Genomic DNA, 17,458 nt, shown 5'->3' with positions numbered 1-17,458 from the left:
GGAAGGAACTGAGAGCCACACAAGCACTCCAGGAAGAAGGTGGGTGCAGAGGTGGTGTCACCACGAGTGTTCTTCTGGCGCTCTTGGTCATTGGAGGTAAAGGCCCGGGCGAGGTCGCGGCACTCTTCGGCATGTCTCACCGTATCAGAAATGGGCGCACATTCAGATGCGTCGGGCCGGTATGGTAGCATTGTGTCGATGGTGTGCGATGGGTGCCGGCCGTACAATAAGAAATATGGTGAAAAACCAGTAGTGCTCTGCGTGGCGGTATTGTACGCGTAGGTGACAAAGGGCAGAATGGCGTCCCAGTACGTGTGGTCGGAATCGTTCCGTGAGTCCATTAGTTTGAGGATGGTAAGCCGTTGTTGTGTGATGAACAATGTGGCACTCTTTGAGAACAGCTTCAACTACTTCGTAAAAAAGAAAAAAAAAGAAGAAAAAACTGCTGCGAAAAACAGCTGAAGGTACAAACAAAAGTCCACGGGGTCACCTTCTCAAAGAATTCAACGAATTCGTCTGCAGCGAGCAAATAGCCATAAACGATGTAAACAACTCTAGGACACCTCTATAGCGCACAAAATTCTGAAAGAAAAAAGAAAAAAATGGGTGGGAAACAAGAGGCAGGGGGTCGTGGCAAAAACGTCACCTGGGCATTCGCTTCGATAATAGAGAAGGCAGTATATAAGAATTTCACGTGCAGGTGTTGGCCGAGGCAGTAGGAGAGGACCTCTGATGCATTGCAATCTTTCTTTTGCTTCTATATCTGCTATCACTAAAGCCCCTTTAAACAAACAATGTTCTCTGAATGGCACGTTACAACTTCCAGTTTAAATCCAAAATTTGTGACGTGGCCAAGTGGTGAGGCGCTGTTACAACACCTCTTGAGGCATAAATCAACGCTGAGGAAAAGAAAGAGCGCAGGGTTCGCAAACAGTGGTCCTCTAAACCTGTGCTAGCCATCGCTGTTAGTGCTTTGCTCCCTCGTGCAAAAGTGCTCCAAATTTTTTTGTTCACGAGGGTGTGACAAAAACGGCTTGCCTTGTTGCTGGGTGCAGGATCTGAGTGAGGAGGCACCCCAGCACGTGCAGAGCTGTGGAGAGATCAAAGGCTGGCCGAGCGAAGGGGACCTGCGCTTCGAGCAGGTGTGCCTGCGCTACCGCGACGGACTACCCCTGGTGCTGCACAGCATCAGCTTCCACGCACGTGGCGGTCACAAAGTGGGCGTCGTCGGCCGCACTGGCGCAGGTGAGCCAAAGGTCTTGTGCGGGTTCCTGCGTTTCTGAAAGCTGGCCCCGATTGGCTGCCGCAGAGAACTGGGGTGGCAACCTTGGGGCGATAGATTTCAGGAACACTTCCACTTTTGCGAGATTTCGGGTAATTAGGCTCTATGGGTGACAGTGTTCCTGACACAATGCTGAGCATGCTGTCTTGGCACAGTCTGAGGAACACTGTCACCTGATGCCAATGCATCTGGTGCCAGTCATGCGAAATCTCGCTTGCGTGAAACTATCCCTGAGAGATGGCCCAAGAATTAGTGCCCTGGAGGGAGTTGAAGCTGTACGACTCTTGTGGGGTTTGAAAATGGCACTTGAAACTACCTTGTGACCTGTGCATTCTTTGCACTGCAGTCACGAGCACAGCTTGGTATAAGCCAATCATTTCAAGCAGTGCATGTAGTAGGAACAGTTGCAACGAAGTGAGCCTACATGGAAGGCATTTATCTTACTCTTGTCAACTACTGTAATTGGCCATTTCTTAGTACACAAATATTTGACACTTTCCATCTAATCTAATGTCTTGCACTAAATTTTGCGACGTGAAGGTCCTGGTTGTGCATTGTGTTGACACTTGAGGCTTTTATATTACGCGTACAAACTACTGTAAGTCTCCATTTCTTAGTTTAAATTTTATGTTTTCCATCTAGTCTAGTGTCTTGCACTAAATTTCACATAATGGAGGCCCTTGATGTGTAATTGTGATAATCACGTTTATTGTGTAGCAGGCAATTTTTTCACCGAATTGTAGGCCATTTGTGAATATCTCAGGCTCTTGATCCCCTCTTAAAGTTAAGTTTATTTATTTTATGTGCTGCTGCAAGAGTTTAACCTTAAAGTGCAATGTTTGTGTCAACGCAGGCAAATCGTCCATTTTGGTGGCGCTGATGCGAATGAAAGAGCTGGAGTCTGGATGCATTTTGCTGGATGGCATCGACATCAGTACTCTGGGGCTCCACGAGCTGCGTTCTGCGATAGCTGTGATTCCGCAGGAACCTGTGCTCTTTCAGGGCACTGTCAGGTGTGTTCGTGTGTGCTGAATTACGCGTAGAAGTTCTGTAATTGAACTTTTCAGGAGTACTGTTCATTATACTTAAAAAATATGAAATATGGTAGACCCCCTTGAAGATTAGCTGCTGTTTAACTGAAATCTTAATACAGGCTGAACAGGTTTGGAAAACATTTGTTGAGTCTATCAGTAATTCAGTGCATTTCTGTCAAGCTTAACTTCTTATGAAACATGCAGAATTCCAATGTACCTTCATGTTCACTTTATGGAGTCCACCATGCTATTTAAAATTTTTTTCTTTTATGCACGCCATGAAATCTTTTTAGGCATAGTACTAGTGAACTTTGCGTAAGGTAAATGGAGTTTTGTGGAATGCTCTGATTGTCTACTTCAAAGGTGTTTGCTTAGCACTGTAGAAGTTAAGCCGAGAGAAGTTTGTTGCCAGGAGGCGAATAACTTGTGCTGCATTTGTGCTTACCTTTCGCAGATACAACCTGGATCCTGCAAACAGGAAAACGGACGAAGAGCTCTGGGATGCCCTGGAAAGAGCACATTTAAAGGCAAAGGTATGCTTGTCCATGCTGCTTGTCATGTTGCAGTAAGCAGTAACCATTTTTTTTTTTTTTTTAGTTTGGAGGGCGCGAAAGGCTTTTTGTTCGGAGTGTAGGAAGAGAATTTGTGCTGCATCAAATGAGCTGAGCCGTTGTGAAGTTTCTTCTTCTGTGACAAGGGAAACGCTTGGTGCACAGAGTGTACACAGCTAATGCCTGGTGCATGGCGTACAGTGCGATCCATTCTGAAAGGGAACACCATATTAGTATTTCGGGACTGGTTATAGCTCGGTTTCAACACTAAAGGCCTTGGAAATAATTTTTACATAATGCACCATATCAAGCCTTTTTTCAGGGAAGTTCACGATATGTTCACATTATGTTGTTTTGTATACTTATTGTGTGTTCCATTAAAGGGACACTAAATAGAAAACCAATTTGATCTGTATTATAAATTATCCTTCTAAAATTACAAATTTTACAAATTCCAAATTATCCTTTTACAGTGAAAAGAAGCTTGGTAAACCGAAAATATGCAAAAATGAAAGACGGGCGCCGCCAGCCGCCTTGAGGTTCCCGCACCAGCCAGACGTGACACCATAGATTCTGACCGCGTCTGCTCGGCCCTTGTTAAGTTTTTGTTGGTAAAGATCAACTGGCATCGTATTGTAAAAAAGCCAAACACTGAACTTGACAAGTTTGGAGAACTTTATCACCATGCCACAACGACCAAAATACGAGAAAATACATTGAAATTCGTGATGTTACGCCTATGTACCGACGCTGACGTTTCAGCGTGGAACTAAAAAAAGAAAAGAAGCTTTGGCCTTCATTTTTTTCCTAAGTAGTATTCAACCTATTACTGTGGAATGATGTAAAATAGTGTTTTGTTGAAAGAATACTCCATCAGTTCAATTTTTTTTGTCTTTGGCGTCTCTTTAATAGTGGTCCATATACTGTATACGCATCGTTTGTTTTTCTATTGGGCAGATTGAAAAAGAAGACAAGCAACTTGAATGCGTTGTGGAGAAAAATGGCGACAACTTTTCCGTTGGCGAACGACAGCTCCTGTGCCTGGCCAGAGCGATGTTGCGCCACAACAAGGTGGGCAAAAAAAGTCTTGTGCTGAACTGTGTCGAACACAAAGCTAACATTCACAAATGTTCTCATTGTGGCTTTTGGGAAGTTCATCGTTGAAGCATTTTTGTTCTCTGCAGACAGTGAGATTTGCTGTTCACTTTTGGGGATGTTCGTGTCTCTCACAGACTTATTCATGACATCTTGTGATAGTAGTAGTGACCAGGGCACATTGCAGCAGTGTGTGCCACTAGTCCAGTTGGCCTTCAAGACCACAGGAGGAGTGCATGAATCCTGCTGTGCTTGCAAACATCTCTTTTCTTCCTCTTTTGTGATTCAACAGATCCCTCAAAATGTGGCGTGTCACTGGTGTTTACTGCCTCAAGTTGCATTTACTTCAACAGGAGAAATACCTCAAAGTAATAGAGTATATAATTTTGATACAAAGAACTGGCACTTAAGAAGTAGTACATATCACAAAACAGTGTCTTGCTGACTCTGCTTGTACGCATGCAGTTGGTACGTCTCGGTTGGGGTTGGTATTGAAGCTACTGGTGCCTGCATGCAAGGTGCGACTTCTTCACTAATATAATACTGCAACACAAAATTACTTCACTGCACTACAGCAAGAAAAAAGAAAAAGTAAAAAAAAGTTATTGGACAAGACAAACACTGAGAAATTTTTAAAAATATATTCAATCACAAATTTTGCTTAATCGAAGTGCCTGACATTGAGATCCTACCGTGGTTCAGGGTAACACTTTAAAATGAGTAAGACTAATTGTATCTATAGTAGTAGGTTGGGAAGGTGGGGGTGGTGTTTCTAACGCTAGTCATCACAGCAGCTGCAGAAGCAGCACGTCATGAAGGCCAGGTTCTGAGGCTAGTGTCAAATTGCATAAAGGCAGAGGAACACGCATACCTGCAAGCACAGCAGGATATAGGCAATTTCGTATGGCATGAGCTTGAAAACAGATGAGTCACTGACAAAAGAAACATTGTGCCCAGATCAGCCCAGGTTTTTTTTTTTTAATGTGTTCCATCATTTCATGCTGAAGAAGCTCTCATATTAAGCAATATTTTGCCAGAGTACCTTGCATTAGCAAAGACTTATCAAGGTCAAGAACTGAAATTTTCTCAACATGACAACAGTTGCTACTGTCGCTGCTAGCTTGTGTTTTGTTCATAGATGTCACTTTCATTGCAATCAAATAAAGTTGCATGCTTCTCAAGCTGTTTTTGTTCTTTGCTTTCAGATTTTAGTCTTGGACGAAGCCACAGCATCGGTGGATGCTGAGACAGACCGGTTGATCCAACAAACGGTGCAGGATACCTTTGCAGACTGCACCGTTTTGACCATAGCGCACAGGCTGCACTCTGTTCTTAGCTGTGATATGGTTATTGTGCTGGACGCAGGACAGGTAGGTGCTAACTTCCATATTGTGCAGGGGCTGGAGGAGGTACTTAAACATTGCATCTTTGATACGAACCCTTAGTAACTTGGAAAAAAAAAAAAAAAAAACATTCTTGAAGCATGTACAAGGTGTAGCTTTGGAAGTTTATTCTTGGAGATGTGCAACTTCGATATAGTGAACACGTTGCATTAAGAATGATTGGATAAAATGAAGTATATGTGAAATTTCGTTGGCTGTGCTTTATTTCAGTGAGTGCACTACTGTTTTATTGAAATCAAAAACATACAGGGCCTATACACTCTAAGAATAATTGTCATCTCTCTTGGTTGCATTTCCTTTCTCGAAAACTCTGTGCTTGCTACTTTCCTGTCAGGAATGCTGATAACATCCATGCTGTTCGTGATCTGGAAGGAAGTGTGGAGAGACGAAGAGCAGGCATAGTTTCTCCTGCACTCATGACTGTTTCCTAGTTGCTTAGTAGGGGATCCATCTATCAATGAAGGACATTTATGATCGAACACTTGCTGCACTGCTGATAGAGTAAAATTTTACTCTGGTAGTACTTTTATCTAATTCTTTGGCCATTTGGCTGTGTGTGTGTGAGGAGTACGTCATCTGCGACTTCTTGTTCCCTTCCAGGTTGTTGAAATGGGCAGCCCTTTCACCCTTTCGAACGACACCAGCTCAATATTTTCAGCAATGTTGAGAGCATCTGGCATCCAGGCACCGTCGAGTGAAGTGCGTCGCTGACTGTGTGCAGCTTAGCTGAAGCCTACCGCTGGTGGACACATGGGTTCCTATGTGTGTATGGGACCTCGTCATCATTGCACGGGTGTTCCCATTGTAGGATCTAATTTTTTTGCATTTTTTTCTTTATTTACTTTTTTTTTGTCCCTACTCGCGATATACATCTGATTTTTTTGCACTTGCAAACTATTACGAATCTCCTTCATTAGCTGTGTGTTAGCGTCCATAAATCCACATTGGCATACCTTTTCCATCGGTGAAAATTTCTGCCTTTGTGCCATGGAATCTTTCATGAAGATTGAATTGCCTTTCCTCAGGGTAAACACAGTTTACTTCATCTAGGTGCCGAATCAGAGTTTCTGGGAGAGTTGTTGGTGTGTTTCATAAATGCAGCATTTTCAGGCTGTACTGGCACCCTGATGCTGCTGCTTTAATGTATTGTGTGTGTGACTGGGCAAATCCCTTGCAAAAGTAGAAAGTAGAAATTATTTTGAGTTTTTGTTGCCTTCAATAGGACTTTCCGTTGAGATGCTATTGAATGCACAGCATGATTTTTGCAAGGGATAGCTTGGACCTAGTGAGCCTAAGCTGGGAAAATGTAATCATTATATTCAAATTCTTTTCCTTTTCATCACTAGGGGTGTGTGAATATTGAATATCACTGAATCAAATAGCTAACGTTCCAAAAAACCCTTTCAGACGCTAACTGATTCTGTTGATTTAAAACTTACTTCAACCGAATTTCCTACATTTTAAGAATCATAAAAAGTGTACAGCTGCAAAATAGATTAACAATTTTCAATCCTTTAGTGTGTTTTGTCATGTTTAGAGAATGCGGACTCCATGTGAAAACTCATACAGGAACATTAAATATAAGAACAATAACTATTTCATGTGTAGCAAGCTTGAAAAATACCTATCCAGTCACTTGAAAATTGTGCCTGGTGCAACGAATTGTGAAAAACAATGAAAGAAGTGAACCCGCTGCATACGATGACATACTCACACCGAATAAAAATATGCAACCATCTACATTCCCACACGTTTTACTAAAGCATTTTGCACATGTTATTCAAACTTGTAGCACAATTCCAATCGGAAGTGTTTTAAGATATATGTGACACGTTTTAAATGTCATTACTTTTATCAGTGCCTTTGCTGTTGATGCACAGCCTTGGCGTACACAACGTGGCGCGCTGTCACATGTCGCGTGCCCCACGGAGGCCCTCGTGCTTGATGCCGCCCAAGCGAGCGTTTTGCTTTGTTTTCGCCGCAAAAGGAGTGAGTGTCGAGCATGCTGCGTTCGGGGACTTGGTCACTGCGAGAGCTCCCCGACGTCGGCCTGATGCGAGAATGGCACGCCCAGTGCCCAAAGGGCTCAATTCGCAGAACGGCACCGCGTTGGCCAGGATCGCCTCTGTCGGTGCAAGGTTCATCCGGGTTGACAGGGCCGATCGAAATGAACACGCGATACATACAGAGGAAACGGCAACATAAGCAGCGCATATTTTGTGAGGCATGCAGATCGTGTGGGATATGCGGCGACAAATTTCACACCACTTCAACAGCCGTCAATCTAACCCGCACGCGTGACCTTGGGACCGATCGAACTTGTCGGGCGAACTTTCTGTGTTTGTACAATTTTTGGCAAGTGGCAAATCACGCCGAACCTGACAACGAAATGGAGGGGACGGCGCCTGCTCTTATTGTCGGCGCCGGCAACGCGAGTCACATGATGCGCGGTCCTTTCGTCTGTCGCACTGATGGCCGTGCAATAACCCACCTGCCGTAAAATTGGGATAGCCCTTCTGCATTTTGGAGAAAAACTGGAGAGCAAAACTTTCTATGCAATAAATAAGATTGCCGCAGAACACAGGACTACAGTGGAATCTCGTTGATATGATCTTCACGAGAGCTGGAAAATAAAGTGCATCATCTGGAAATCGTATTATCCAACCAGATTGTATTATCGGCAAAAGAAAAAGAAACGCATTACCTCGAAAAACATATTATGCAGAATTGTATGAATGAGATTCCACTGTACTATGAAACTGAGAACCTCATTGATATTCAGTTAAGAGTGTCACCAATTCGTTTGTTTCTGAGGAAAAAAGCATTTGATTCTATACGATGGAAATTTTATTGATAGACCTTCATATACTATAACTGACCTGTACTAGCACACTAATTCGGTGTTCCCTTTTACAAGAGTAGACTGTGTGTCTTTATTACTGTGTACCTTTGTTACTTATACCTTAGCATGAGCATCACTGTATTTTCTTGCCCAAAATTTGTAAGCATTAAATTTTGAGAAAAATTTCCTGATATTCAATATTCATATCAATATTCGGCTGCACTTTCTTTTCTTGATTCGATTCAAAATCTACTACTATTCAGTTTTTGCACACCCCTACTTTTCATACTTCATGAGTGGTCAGAGTGGTGCTCCACATATGTTATCACCAGTATTATCACCTGCATTATCGCCACTCTTAAGTGGTGGATATGAGAGGAATAGGATTGAGTGAAAGGAATCTGTACATTGTACCAGCCCTGGTGTTAGTGTATGGTGTAGATGCATGCATCGAGACTTACTTGCCAGCCATACAGAGCCATACAGGCATGGAGTCCACATTCTCTACAATCTGGCGTCGCGCCGTGTGGTGATCTTAAGCGGTCACTCAGCACTTGTTTTAGCTACGGTCGTGCTCACCGTGTGTTCTTGAATGCAATTGTTTGCACAGTGCACAACTGCCGATGACACCTCAATGCCTTCTTGTCTCGACAAAGCCAGTCTGCTGCTTGTATTTTGCCTTATTCCTTTTGCGAGGCCACTGACACTTAGTACTGCTGATTGTGCCCTGCAAGATTGTGCCTTATTAGGTCATTTTGCCTGGCCACACAAACTAAAGGTCATTTTAATGTGTCACACTGCACCGGGCGGCCAGGAAATGCAAAGATTTTAAACACACAACGAGCCTTGTACGTGTGTGCCTTCATGACTTATAGACCGGTGTTTTTTAACCAGCGTAAACTTTGCATATATACCATTTCTTGATGGGTCATGCAAAGAAAGTGATTCGTTTATCTCATTCCTCATTTTGTTCAATGTTTACACAACTGGTATGCATTTTTAGTAGCCGGTATTTTTATTGCTTAAGTGGAGCTTCATTTGTCTGAAAAGTTCATATGTAGACCGGTGAACATTTGATTATACTTTTCTGTCAGTATTAATCTACCTTTTATCATGAAAGCATTTCATCGTGCTGTCAAAAGAAACTGCAGCAGGCAAAGCTGTGTTTATTCCCTCATTTTGTGATAACATTACCAGTGAAATTTATTTTTAGTGCCACACATTCTATTTATTCAGCTTACATATCATTCTATACAAAAGTTCCTTGTGTACTGTTTCATGTTGAAACTATGTTGATGTTTCTAGGTGCCTCTGAGAATAATAAAGGCTCGTTAGACTTCAAGACTGTTGCTGTCGGAGCTGTTGTCAATGGACTGTGCATGTTTATTCAACGTTTTGTTTAGTGGCCATGTGCCCGTAGGTCATGTGTAGATACCATGTAGCATGTTCCTGAATAATTTGCGTAACATGCATGGTTAAAGCAGCACTTGCAGTTGCATTCTTTATCTGAAAATGCAATTTTTAAAGGTATCCCGAGACTTCAGCCAACCTAAATGCAACCAATTTAGCAATTGTGTCTTTTGGTCATGAGCAGTAACAAGAATTCGAACTGCAGGCAAGGAAACGTTTGCTTGCACAAGTTTTAAGAAACGAACGAACGATAACTTTATTTATAATCCGGCGAGTTATTCGGGGATTTGGGCGACTACCCCTGCCTAGGTGTCTACCACGAGCCCTTGAGCTCTGGTGGCTTCCTCTGCTCGCTGGACGGCCCAGAGTTGGTCTTCGAGGGTGGAGCTGAGCAGCGTAGTCTCCCAGCACTTTCGGCTCGAGGCTGCGTCCCCGTCTGGAACCCCCCCTTGTTTGCACTACCATAACATGTGTTCTAGGGTTGCAGGGTACATTGAGGGGTTTCATTGCCTTGCTATCGGCATGGGGACTTCAATTCTTTTGTTAGCTATAAGCTTCACTCAAGTGCTGTATGTAATGGCACGCTTCCTTATACAGTTACTACTTTCATCACTACACTCGAAATCCTACCTGCTCTTTCGTATTAAAGGGGACCTGAACACTTTTCAAGCCACTGTTATTCGGTCGCGAGTTGCGTAGATTGGACCCATGGCTTACTGAAACCATTCAGTAAAAGTAGAACGAAGGGCAACTGAAGGTTAAAGTTTCTTACCGACACAAATTTAAAGGGAAAATGAGACATCCACCCAAATGTAGCAGTTGCTACAAAGGAAACCCATACGGGTTCCTCGAAAGAGAAGCCTCGCAGTTGAAGAATTCGTCCTGGTGTGGGACTCGAACCCGGGACCACCGCCTTTCCGGGGCAGCCGCTCTACCATCTGAGCTAACCAGGCAGCTAGCAGATGGCAGGGCGAAGTCGAATTTGTCAACAACTCGAAGCAAAGGCAAGTGTTTGACGTACTGCTGAAGACATTGTTCTACTCCCTTGTGGCTTCCCTTGAAACAGCATCATAAACTTTTACTGGCATCATTGTAGAAAAGAGGCCTCAGCTGTATGCGGGCGTTAGCTTCGTTAACCACACTAGTTTACTACCTGCCGTTGGTCTTATTACCATTGTCTTTATGCCTATTAGTGGAGTGGACACACTTCCATGAGCTAAATGTGGGGTCATTAGCAGTTCTTTTTCCCGATTTGCAAGGTCAACGAACGGTGTTGAGGCGACTTTCATGCGAAATTTTTGTGGTGTTGCTTATTTGCCTGTGACTGCTAACAAACCCTAAAAAGCTTGCAATCTGAAACAGGGCCGTCAATAACTGCAAGAACGCGACAATCCGAAACTTTAACCGACGTGCATGCCGTTCAAATTGTGCAACATGATTTCCAGCGAAGTAGGAACCCTTTAATCATATAAGGTTACCGAACCGAAATAAAACGGTGTTGGTGGCGTTTTTGCAAACACGTTCCGCTAGAACGACCCGCGCCCAATATAACAGTTAACTCCCCCCCCCCCCCCCCCTCCCCCTTTGTTCAGTGCGTCGACCGGGTCGACCGGGGGTCGCAGCACTGCCGGCCCTGGTGTATAAGTTAGTCCTGGTAATGACTGTTTAATCCATTCTCCTTGCTTGAAATAGGAAAGGTTGAAGCCAAGTCCGCTCCTCTCTAATTTTTTCTCTAATCCTTGTAAATACAGCATGAACAACAGAGCTAGGTGACAGAGGGCACCCCTGCCTAGCCCCTGCTGTATCTCTATAGGCCCAGATACCTTGTTTTCCCATTTTATAAGCACCTTTTCCCCATTTTATAAGCACCTTGTTACTTTTATAGATATCTTTTAAAAGATTTCTTACTCCATCTTCCACATCTAGAGTGCCCAGTATGTCCCACAAATCCTTTTGGATTACACTGTCATAGGCTCCCTTGATATCCAGAAATGCAAGCCATAGGGGCCTGTGTTCCTTTTCTGCTATTTCAATACACTGTGTCAATGAGAACAGATTATCTTCTAACCTTCTTTGTTTCCGGAACCCATTTTGTAGTTCCCCCAGCACCTCCTCGCTCTCCACCCATGCCTGCAGTCTGTCCTTTATAATCTGCATCACCACCCTGTAAACCACTGACGTCACTGTTATGGGACGGTAGTTGTTTATGTCGGCTTTGTCCCCCTTTCCCTTATATATCATGCTCATCCTGCTCAGTTTCCACCCGTCGGGGGCTTTACCGTCCATTATCATTTTGCTCACTGCCTCTCTTAATGCTTTCTTAGATTTTGGGCCCAATGTCTTTATCAACATAATTGGGATGCCATCAGGGCCTGTCGACGTGCTACTAGGAACCCTTTTCTCTGCCCTTTCCCACTCGCTTTGTGCCAGTGGAGCCACTGCACTAACTAGTCTATCCTCACCTGATTGAGCACATGCTATGTTTCGTTCTTTAAATTTTTCTGTCATCATTGTTCTTATATGCTCCATTGCCTCATCTCCCTCTAGCCGAACACCTTGAGCTGTAACTATAAACCTCTGCTCTAGGCTAGTCTTATTTCAATACACTATCCAATACTCAAGGAGTTGAGATGTTTCCAAAATTTCTTCGCTGCTTTTCTATCCTTTTTGTTTACTTCTGACAACCATTGGCTCCCCTTTCTTCTGATCTTCTCATTGATCAAATGGGATGCTTCCCTTCTACAGTTTAAAAGGTTATTCCATTTTCTGTTTGAGCAGCGCCATCCGTCGGGTCCCCTGGTGAGTTCCGTGCGCTGCCGCTTCTTATTTTTGTACCACTGTGGAAGGTACAGTTTCCTTTCTCTAATGTTGGTTTTTATTCTATGGTGTGGCCGCGCGAGGAATGAACCCGAACGCGAGATCATTCATAGCGCGTGCGAAAAATTTGACCGAACCATGAACAACACGTTTTATATCAGGGACGTTACCATAAACTTCAACGGCAACGTGACGTTGAACATGGCTGCAAAGAGAGGCTGGCAAGAGCGGCAGGACTCGGAAGGATTTGACGGGGACGCTTGGATGAGTGCGCCTAAAAGGAGAAGAGACGCTCACGATGAAGATCAGCCGGCGACGTCAACGCGCCGGACTGCCACAGACTCGTCGCCAGGAATACCTACGAGGTACGCGTTGCGTACAACGAGCGGATTTTTCCAGGAAAGATTTAAAGAACTTGTAGATGGAATCGAGTTGCCCAAGGTAGCCGTGAAGCTACTAAAGGCGAGAGCCGAAAAAATCGCCGACAAAATTGACGACGAGCTGCTCGCGTACTCCGGCACCGCTTCGGACATGGTCGGTAATTTCCTCAAAGTTGTGTGTGAGGATTTATTTGCATATATTTCCCAATGCAAAACGCTAAGCAGGCTGGGAGAGACTGCTAGAAATGTCTTGACAGACGCGGTCAAGAAAGCGGCCGATTTCGCGGCGCAGATGATTTCTTACATTTGGTAGTTAAAGTAACAGCAATAAAAAAAGAAATTCGCACGCGCGTGACGGACAATTCTAAATTATCTACGTTTAAGTAAAATGCCCAACAGCCCTCAAAATGGTCCCGCTCTGGAAAAAAACGACGTCCCCGACCATCGAGGAAACGGCGCAGGACATTGTCAGCAAGTGTTCGCTGACCAAACGACTCGCTGGCTGCGTGCGCGACTTACAGCAAGAACTCGTCAACGCCGATCCAGTCGTCACGGGCGGCGAGGCAGTCTCCAGGGTTTGCTTCTGTCTCGAGGCCATCTTCATCGACGGTCTCAAGGACAACATCGTCAAGAAGATGTCCAGCGTGTTCAGCAACAACTCCACCGAGAAGCTGCCGACGCCCGACTTCTGGCCCTTGCATGATGGTCTACTCGCACAAGGACGTCCTAGCCCAAATCGCCGGCCTCAACCAGATCAGCACAAACATTGGGCGCTGCCAACTCAACGAGTCCCTGCTTGTAATCTACATCGAGGCCATTATACAGGATCCGAAGACACTGTGTTGCTACTATCGCCAAACTGCGTACATGGCCGACCGGGAGCAGCAGGACATCGTAAAGCAGTTCCTCGAGGGCCTCTCGGGTTACTCGTTCGGGCTTCCCTTGAACTGCGCTGCTCTCAACTGCTGGAACACCATGCCGCTGCAGCTGGCCAGCCTGCTCAAGTCCGCCGAACGAATGGAGCCCGTGATGCCTGCGTACGACGTCGCCGACTTCTTCCAGAACGAAGCGGGCCAGTCGAGACGTGTGCGTAGCAAGCTTGACGTCCTCCATCGCGATCCAGGCGAGGGAGCCTCCACCCTCGGAGTCCAAGAAGGAGGCGCATAGCGTCGGCTACGGTAGCGACAGCGGCGTCGACGTCGCAATGGCGGATGCTTCGCTACCCACTGCTGCTGCAGCAACGTGCGCTGGCGTGTCTTCCGCGAGCGAGGCAAACCCCGATGCGCCGCCTGAGCGATCGAAATCAAACCCCCGTCTTCGCCCAAACACGAGGGCGCCGTGGCTTCGGCCAGAAGCAGCATCACCGCGGCACAAGTGCGCGAACTCTTGCGAACCCTGAACCTCGACACGAACGAAGGCAGCGCGGTGGCGGCAGCCGACGTCTCCGGGTCGCCGGCGTTGGTGCCGGACTTCGACGTGCTCGACAAGTTCCCGCACGAGTCGCGCAGGTCCTTCGGGAACGTGCTGGACCCGACCCAGGGTTGGTCTTCTCCGTTCGAAGACGAATACGAGGATGTGGGCTCGCCAGGTGCGACTGCCGACAAGTCGGACGGCTCGGATGACCTGGAACAGCAGAGCTACGACTCCCTCGTGCTGAGCTACACGCAGAACATCAACCAGCAGGTGTGTGGAACGCCAGAGATGAGGGACCTCATCACGTCGGCCATCAGACCATGCACAGAAAGCCAGGCAAGGTCTACCATTGCCTATAGTTTATTTTTGGAAGATACTATATTTTGAGTTCACCCGCTGTGAGGTCTCATCTCTCGTGGACCCCACACACCATTCATTATGTGTATTAAGCCTATCACTGGCATGGAGCAGTGGGCCAGAAATGTCTGTCTGCAGTCTTTGTCAACTTCATGATCTTGGAAAAATCGTTTCCAAGTTTTATGCTGCCTTCACAAATGTTTTTCACTTTAATGTTCACTTAACACATAGCTTTGGCATCAGCTGGCCATGTTTTTACTGGAACAGTATGTGTTTATGATACATACCTCTTCGTATTTACATTTTAGGCTGCACCAGGCAATGCAAATGTAAAGGCTGAAGACCAGCGTTCCAGTGCAGACTCCCTGGATGACCTGGCAGACTTCGAGGTGGTTCCGACAGAGAGGGCACCTGACGTTCGGACAAACCAGCTGCTCTCGTTGATGGGCCACATTCAGCAAGAGAAAGGCCTCGACCAGCAGGGATATGCCTGTCGGGGCTGTAACTGCCCCATCGGCATGATCTACGGTGCAAGCTCTGTGTGCTCTTACGACGGCTACTCATACTTTCCGGAGTGTAGCGGCAACGAGTCGAATGTGATCCCCGCCTGCATAATTCACAACTGGGACTTCCGCAAGCACCCTGTCAGTCGTGATCGAGGCTAAAGAGCTGCTGAATAAGTATGAAGCCGAGCCTCTGCTAGACCTGAGGATACTGAATCCTTCACTTTACGATGCTGTTCCCTAGCTGACTGCAACGCAAGTTCTTCGCTCGCAGCTGGGTTTCCTGCGGCCTTACCTTCAGACGTGTTCTGAAGCGGCGTCCAGTGCACTTCGGAAGCTCGTCTGGCCTAGGGAACATCTGTATGAGCACATACACTGTACTCCACCTTTGACCTCCTACAGGTGCCGTCAGGTACTCTGCAGCGGACTTATCTGGTGCGATAGCGTTCTGGTGCGATAGCGGTGCGATAGCGTTCCCCGAGCGTCATGGTTGTTTATAGGGCATGACTGCCCTGGGTTGATAAGGCAGATACCCTGTTAACTGCCAAATGCGCACATGCCCACTCTGACCTTTCGAACGTACGTCATATGCAAGACAACATTGTTTTTTGTTTATTGAGGCCTTGAAATTGTTATTAAATGATAGCTGAGCGTTTTGGGGATTCAGTTGAAGAACAGGAGTCGTTAGTAGTGAGTGGGGGGGGGGGGGGGGGGTTGCTGTAGTGTACATGTTAACAGAGTTTGAATGACAAACCAGTGTTTTAAGCATAGCTTTCAGCGAGAATGTGCTTGGGAAAACATAGCTTGTTACACATGTTCTTGTTACACCTGCATGTTCCCCCCCATCTCCGCAACGTCGGGCCTGTTGTGCATGTAAAATACTTTTTAATCACCTTTATACACTCGGCACAGCAAAAAATGCTGTTAATCTCGGCACCCTGGAAGTTTGGTGTCTCCAGTGCACTCTCTGCCTGTCTTTTTATGCGAGTGCATGTGCCGTGCCGTTGCACTTGTCTATACGTCAACTTGCATTCACTTGGCTGAGAACAAGTGCTGCTCTTTGGTGAAACTTGATGACGGCCGACGAGATGGCCAGTATGGAAAGCCCGAGCCATGCCAATGTGGGCTTCAACGTAGGTGATGAGGCTGATCTAGTCAGACAGAAAATACCCGTCGTAAGGTTCACTGATTCCACTTTTGAAATAGTTCACTTTGTTGCATGTAAACTTCCAGCATTGACATTCATGTATGCCGAGTTTCTAAAGCGTCATCCACAGGGGAACGTGCTAGTATCTGAGGTTTGTAGCAGTAATGCTTCATGTGACATGGGGTCGATAGGAAGTTCGAGGAAGTACTTGGCTTGGCTTAGTTGCTCCACGAGTTTAGCAACCACGACGCGTCTATAGCTACAAATAGCCCTCTTTGACAACTAAACCGGTGAAACACATAGCAGAAATTCCTTTAATACTATACTCTTTATGCAAAAATGCATTATTAGAAATGCTGCACACTATGTAAGACTTTTCATTGTTTAGAAGGTTGCGTTTAATTGTGAAATGTATCTGATAACACAGTGGTGGTTAATAGCTATTGCAGTGCCACTTTAGATAGTAGTGTGAAAGGGTTGAAGTTCTGGCAACAGACATCAGGTTTACGAAAACATGGGAGGCCTTGCTGAACCGAACCAAAGTAAACTCTCGGAGCTGTAGGGATTAAATCTGGAATAGGTTATGCTAGTTCGCCAAGATATCAGTCTGAATCTCCAAATCCCCAGTTTTCTCGTGGTGGTTGAACAGTCAGTGTGCCTAATAAGATTGTTTGGATCTACCATTTTGCAAAGTACCTCACGGTTTCATATCTGGTTTAATCTAAGATCACTGTCAGTTGCCCTTATGTTCAACTCCTCCCACCCCCCAATAAAATACAGTATATATATATATATATATAGTGAAACTTCACTTGAACGATCTTCAAAGGACCTCAGAAAAAAGTTCGCTAAAGTGAAAGTTCGCCGAACTAAAATAGCTATGTTGCAACTTGTTCTCAGGAGCTAAAAAAAAAAAAAAAAAAAACATCAGTTGTTGAAATGAAATTTGAACCCTTTTATTTGCAATGCTGCTTATTTGAACGAGAATTTCTGCTTATTTAGCGTGTTTTGATAACTGCAGTAATCATTTTCTGCACTTGTGAACTTAGGACTGCAGTGGTCCACACACCTGCTTCCATGCGATTCCATAATGCGCCCGAAAACGATGCAACTATCCACTGCTTGCTTCAAAGCCAGTGACATCGAAAAGTGCTGCGAATTCCACGGCCTTCTCTTGAATCATGGGTCCTGAAACCAGAATGTTTCTGGCTCCTAAATCCTTTA

At 45.4% G+C, this 17,458-nt stretch overlaps 1 protein-coding gene and 1 pseudogene across 2 annotated transcripts in view; both read left to right on the top strand.

The window, feature by feature from the left end:
• The window catches only part of LOC119446318 (ATP-binding cassette sub-family C member 5-like), a 55,442-nt gene extending 45,891 nt beyond the window's left edge, over positions 1-9,551 (top strand). For both annotated transcript variants that reach the window (XM_049664085.1, XM_037710727.2), the window contains exons 24-29: positions 1,056-1,245; positions 2,136-2,295; positions 2,771-2,849; positions 3,825-3,938; positions 5,168-5,332; positions 5,966-9,551. In XM_049664085.1, the coding sequence (XP_049520042.1) occupies positions 1,056-1,245; positions 2,136-2,295; positions 2,771-2,849; positions 3,825-3,938; positions 5,168-5,332; positions 5,966-6,076 (819 nt within the window). In that variant the 3' untranslated portion in view covers positions 6,077-9,551. The remainder of the gene's footprint in view (positions 1-1,055; positions 1,246-2,135; positions 2,296-2,770; positions 2,850-3,824; positions 3,939-5,167; positions 5,333-5,965) is intronic.
• Positions 9,552-12,423: 2,872 nt separating this feature from the next.
• Positions 12,424-16,998, top strand: LOC119446317 (uncharacterized; annotated as a pseudogene).
• Positions 16,999-17,458: the final 460 nt, after the last annotated feature.

The sequence above is a fragment of the Dermacentor silvarum genome, chromosome 3 (assembly GCF_013339745.2).
Source record: "Dermacentor silvarum isolate Dsil-2018 chromosome 3, BIME_Dsil_1.4, whole genome shotgun sequence".
NCBI lineage: Eukaryota > Metazoa > Arthropoda > Arachnida > Ixodida > Ixodidae > Dermacentor > Dermacentor silvarum.
Note: the sequence above shows the minus strand (reverse complement) of the source record. Positions and strands in the feature narration are given on the sequence as shown.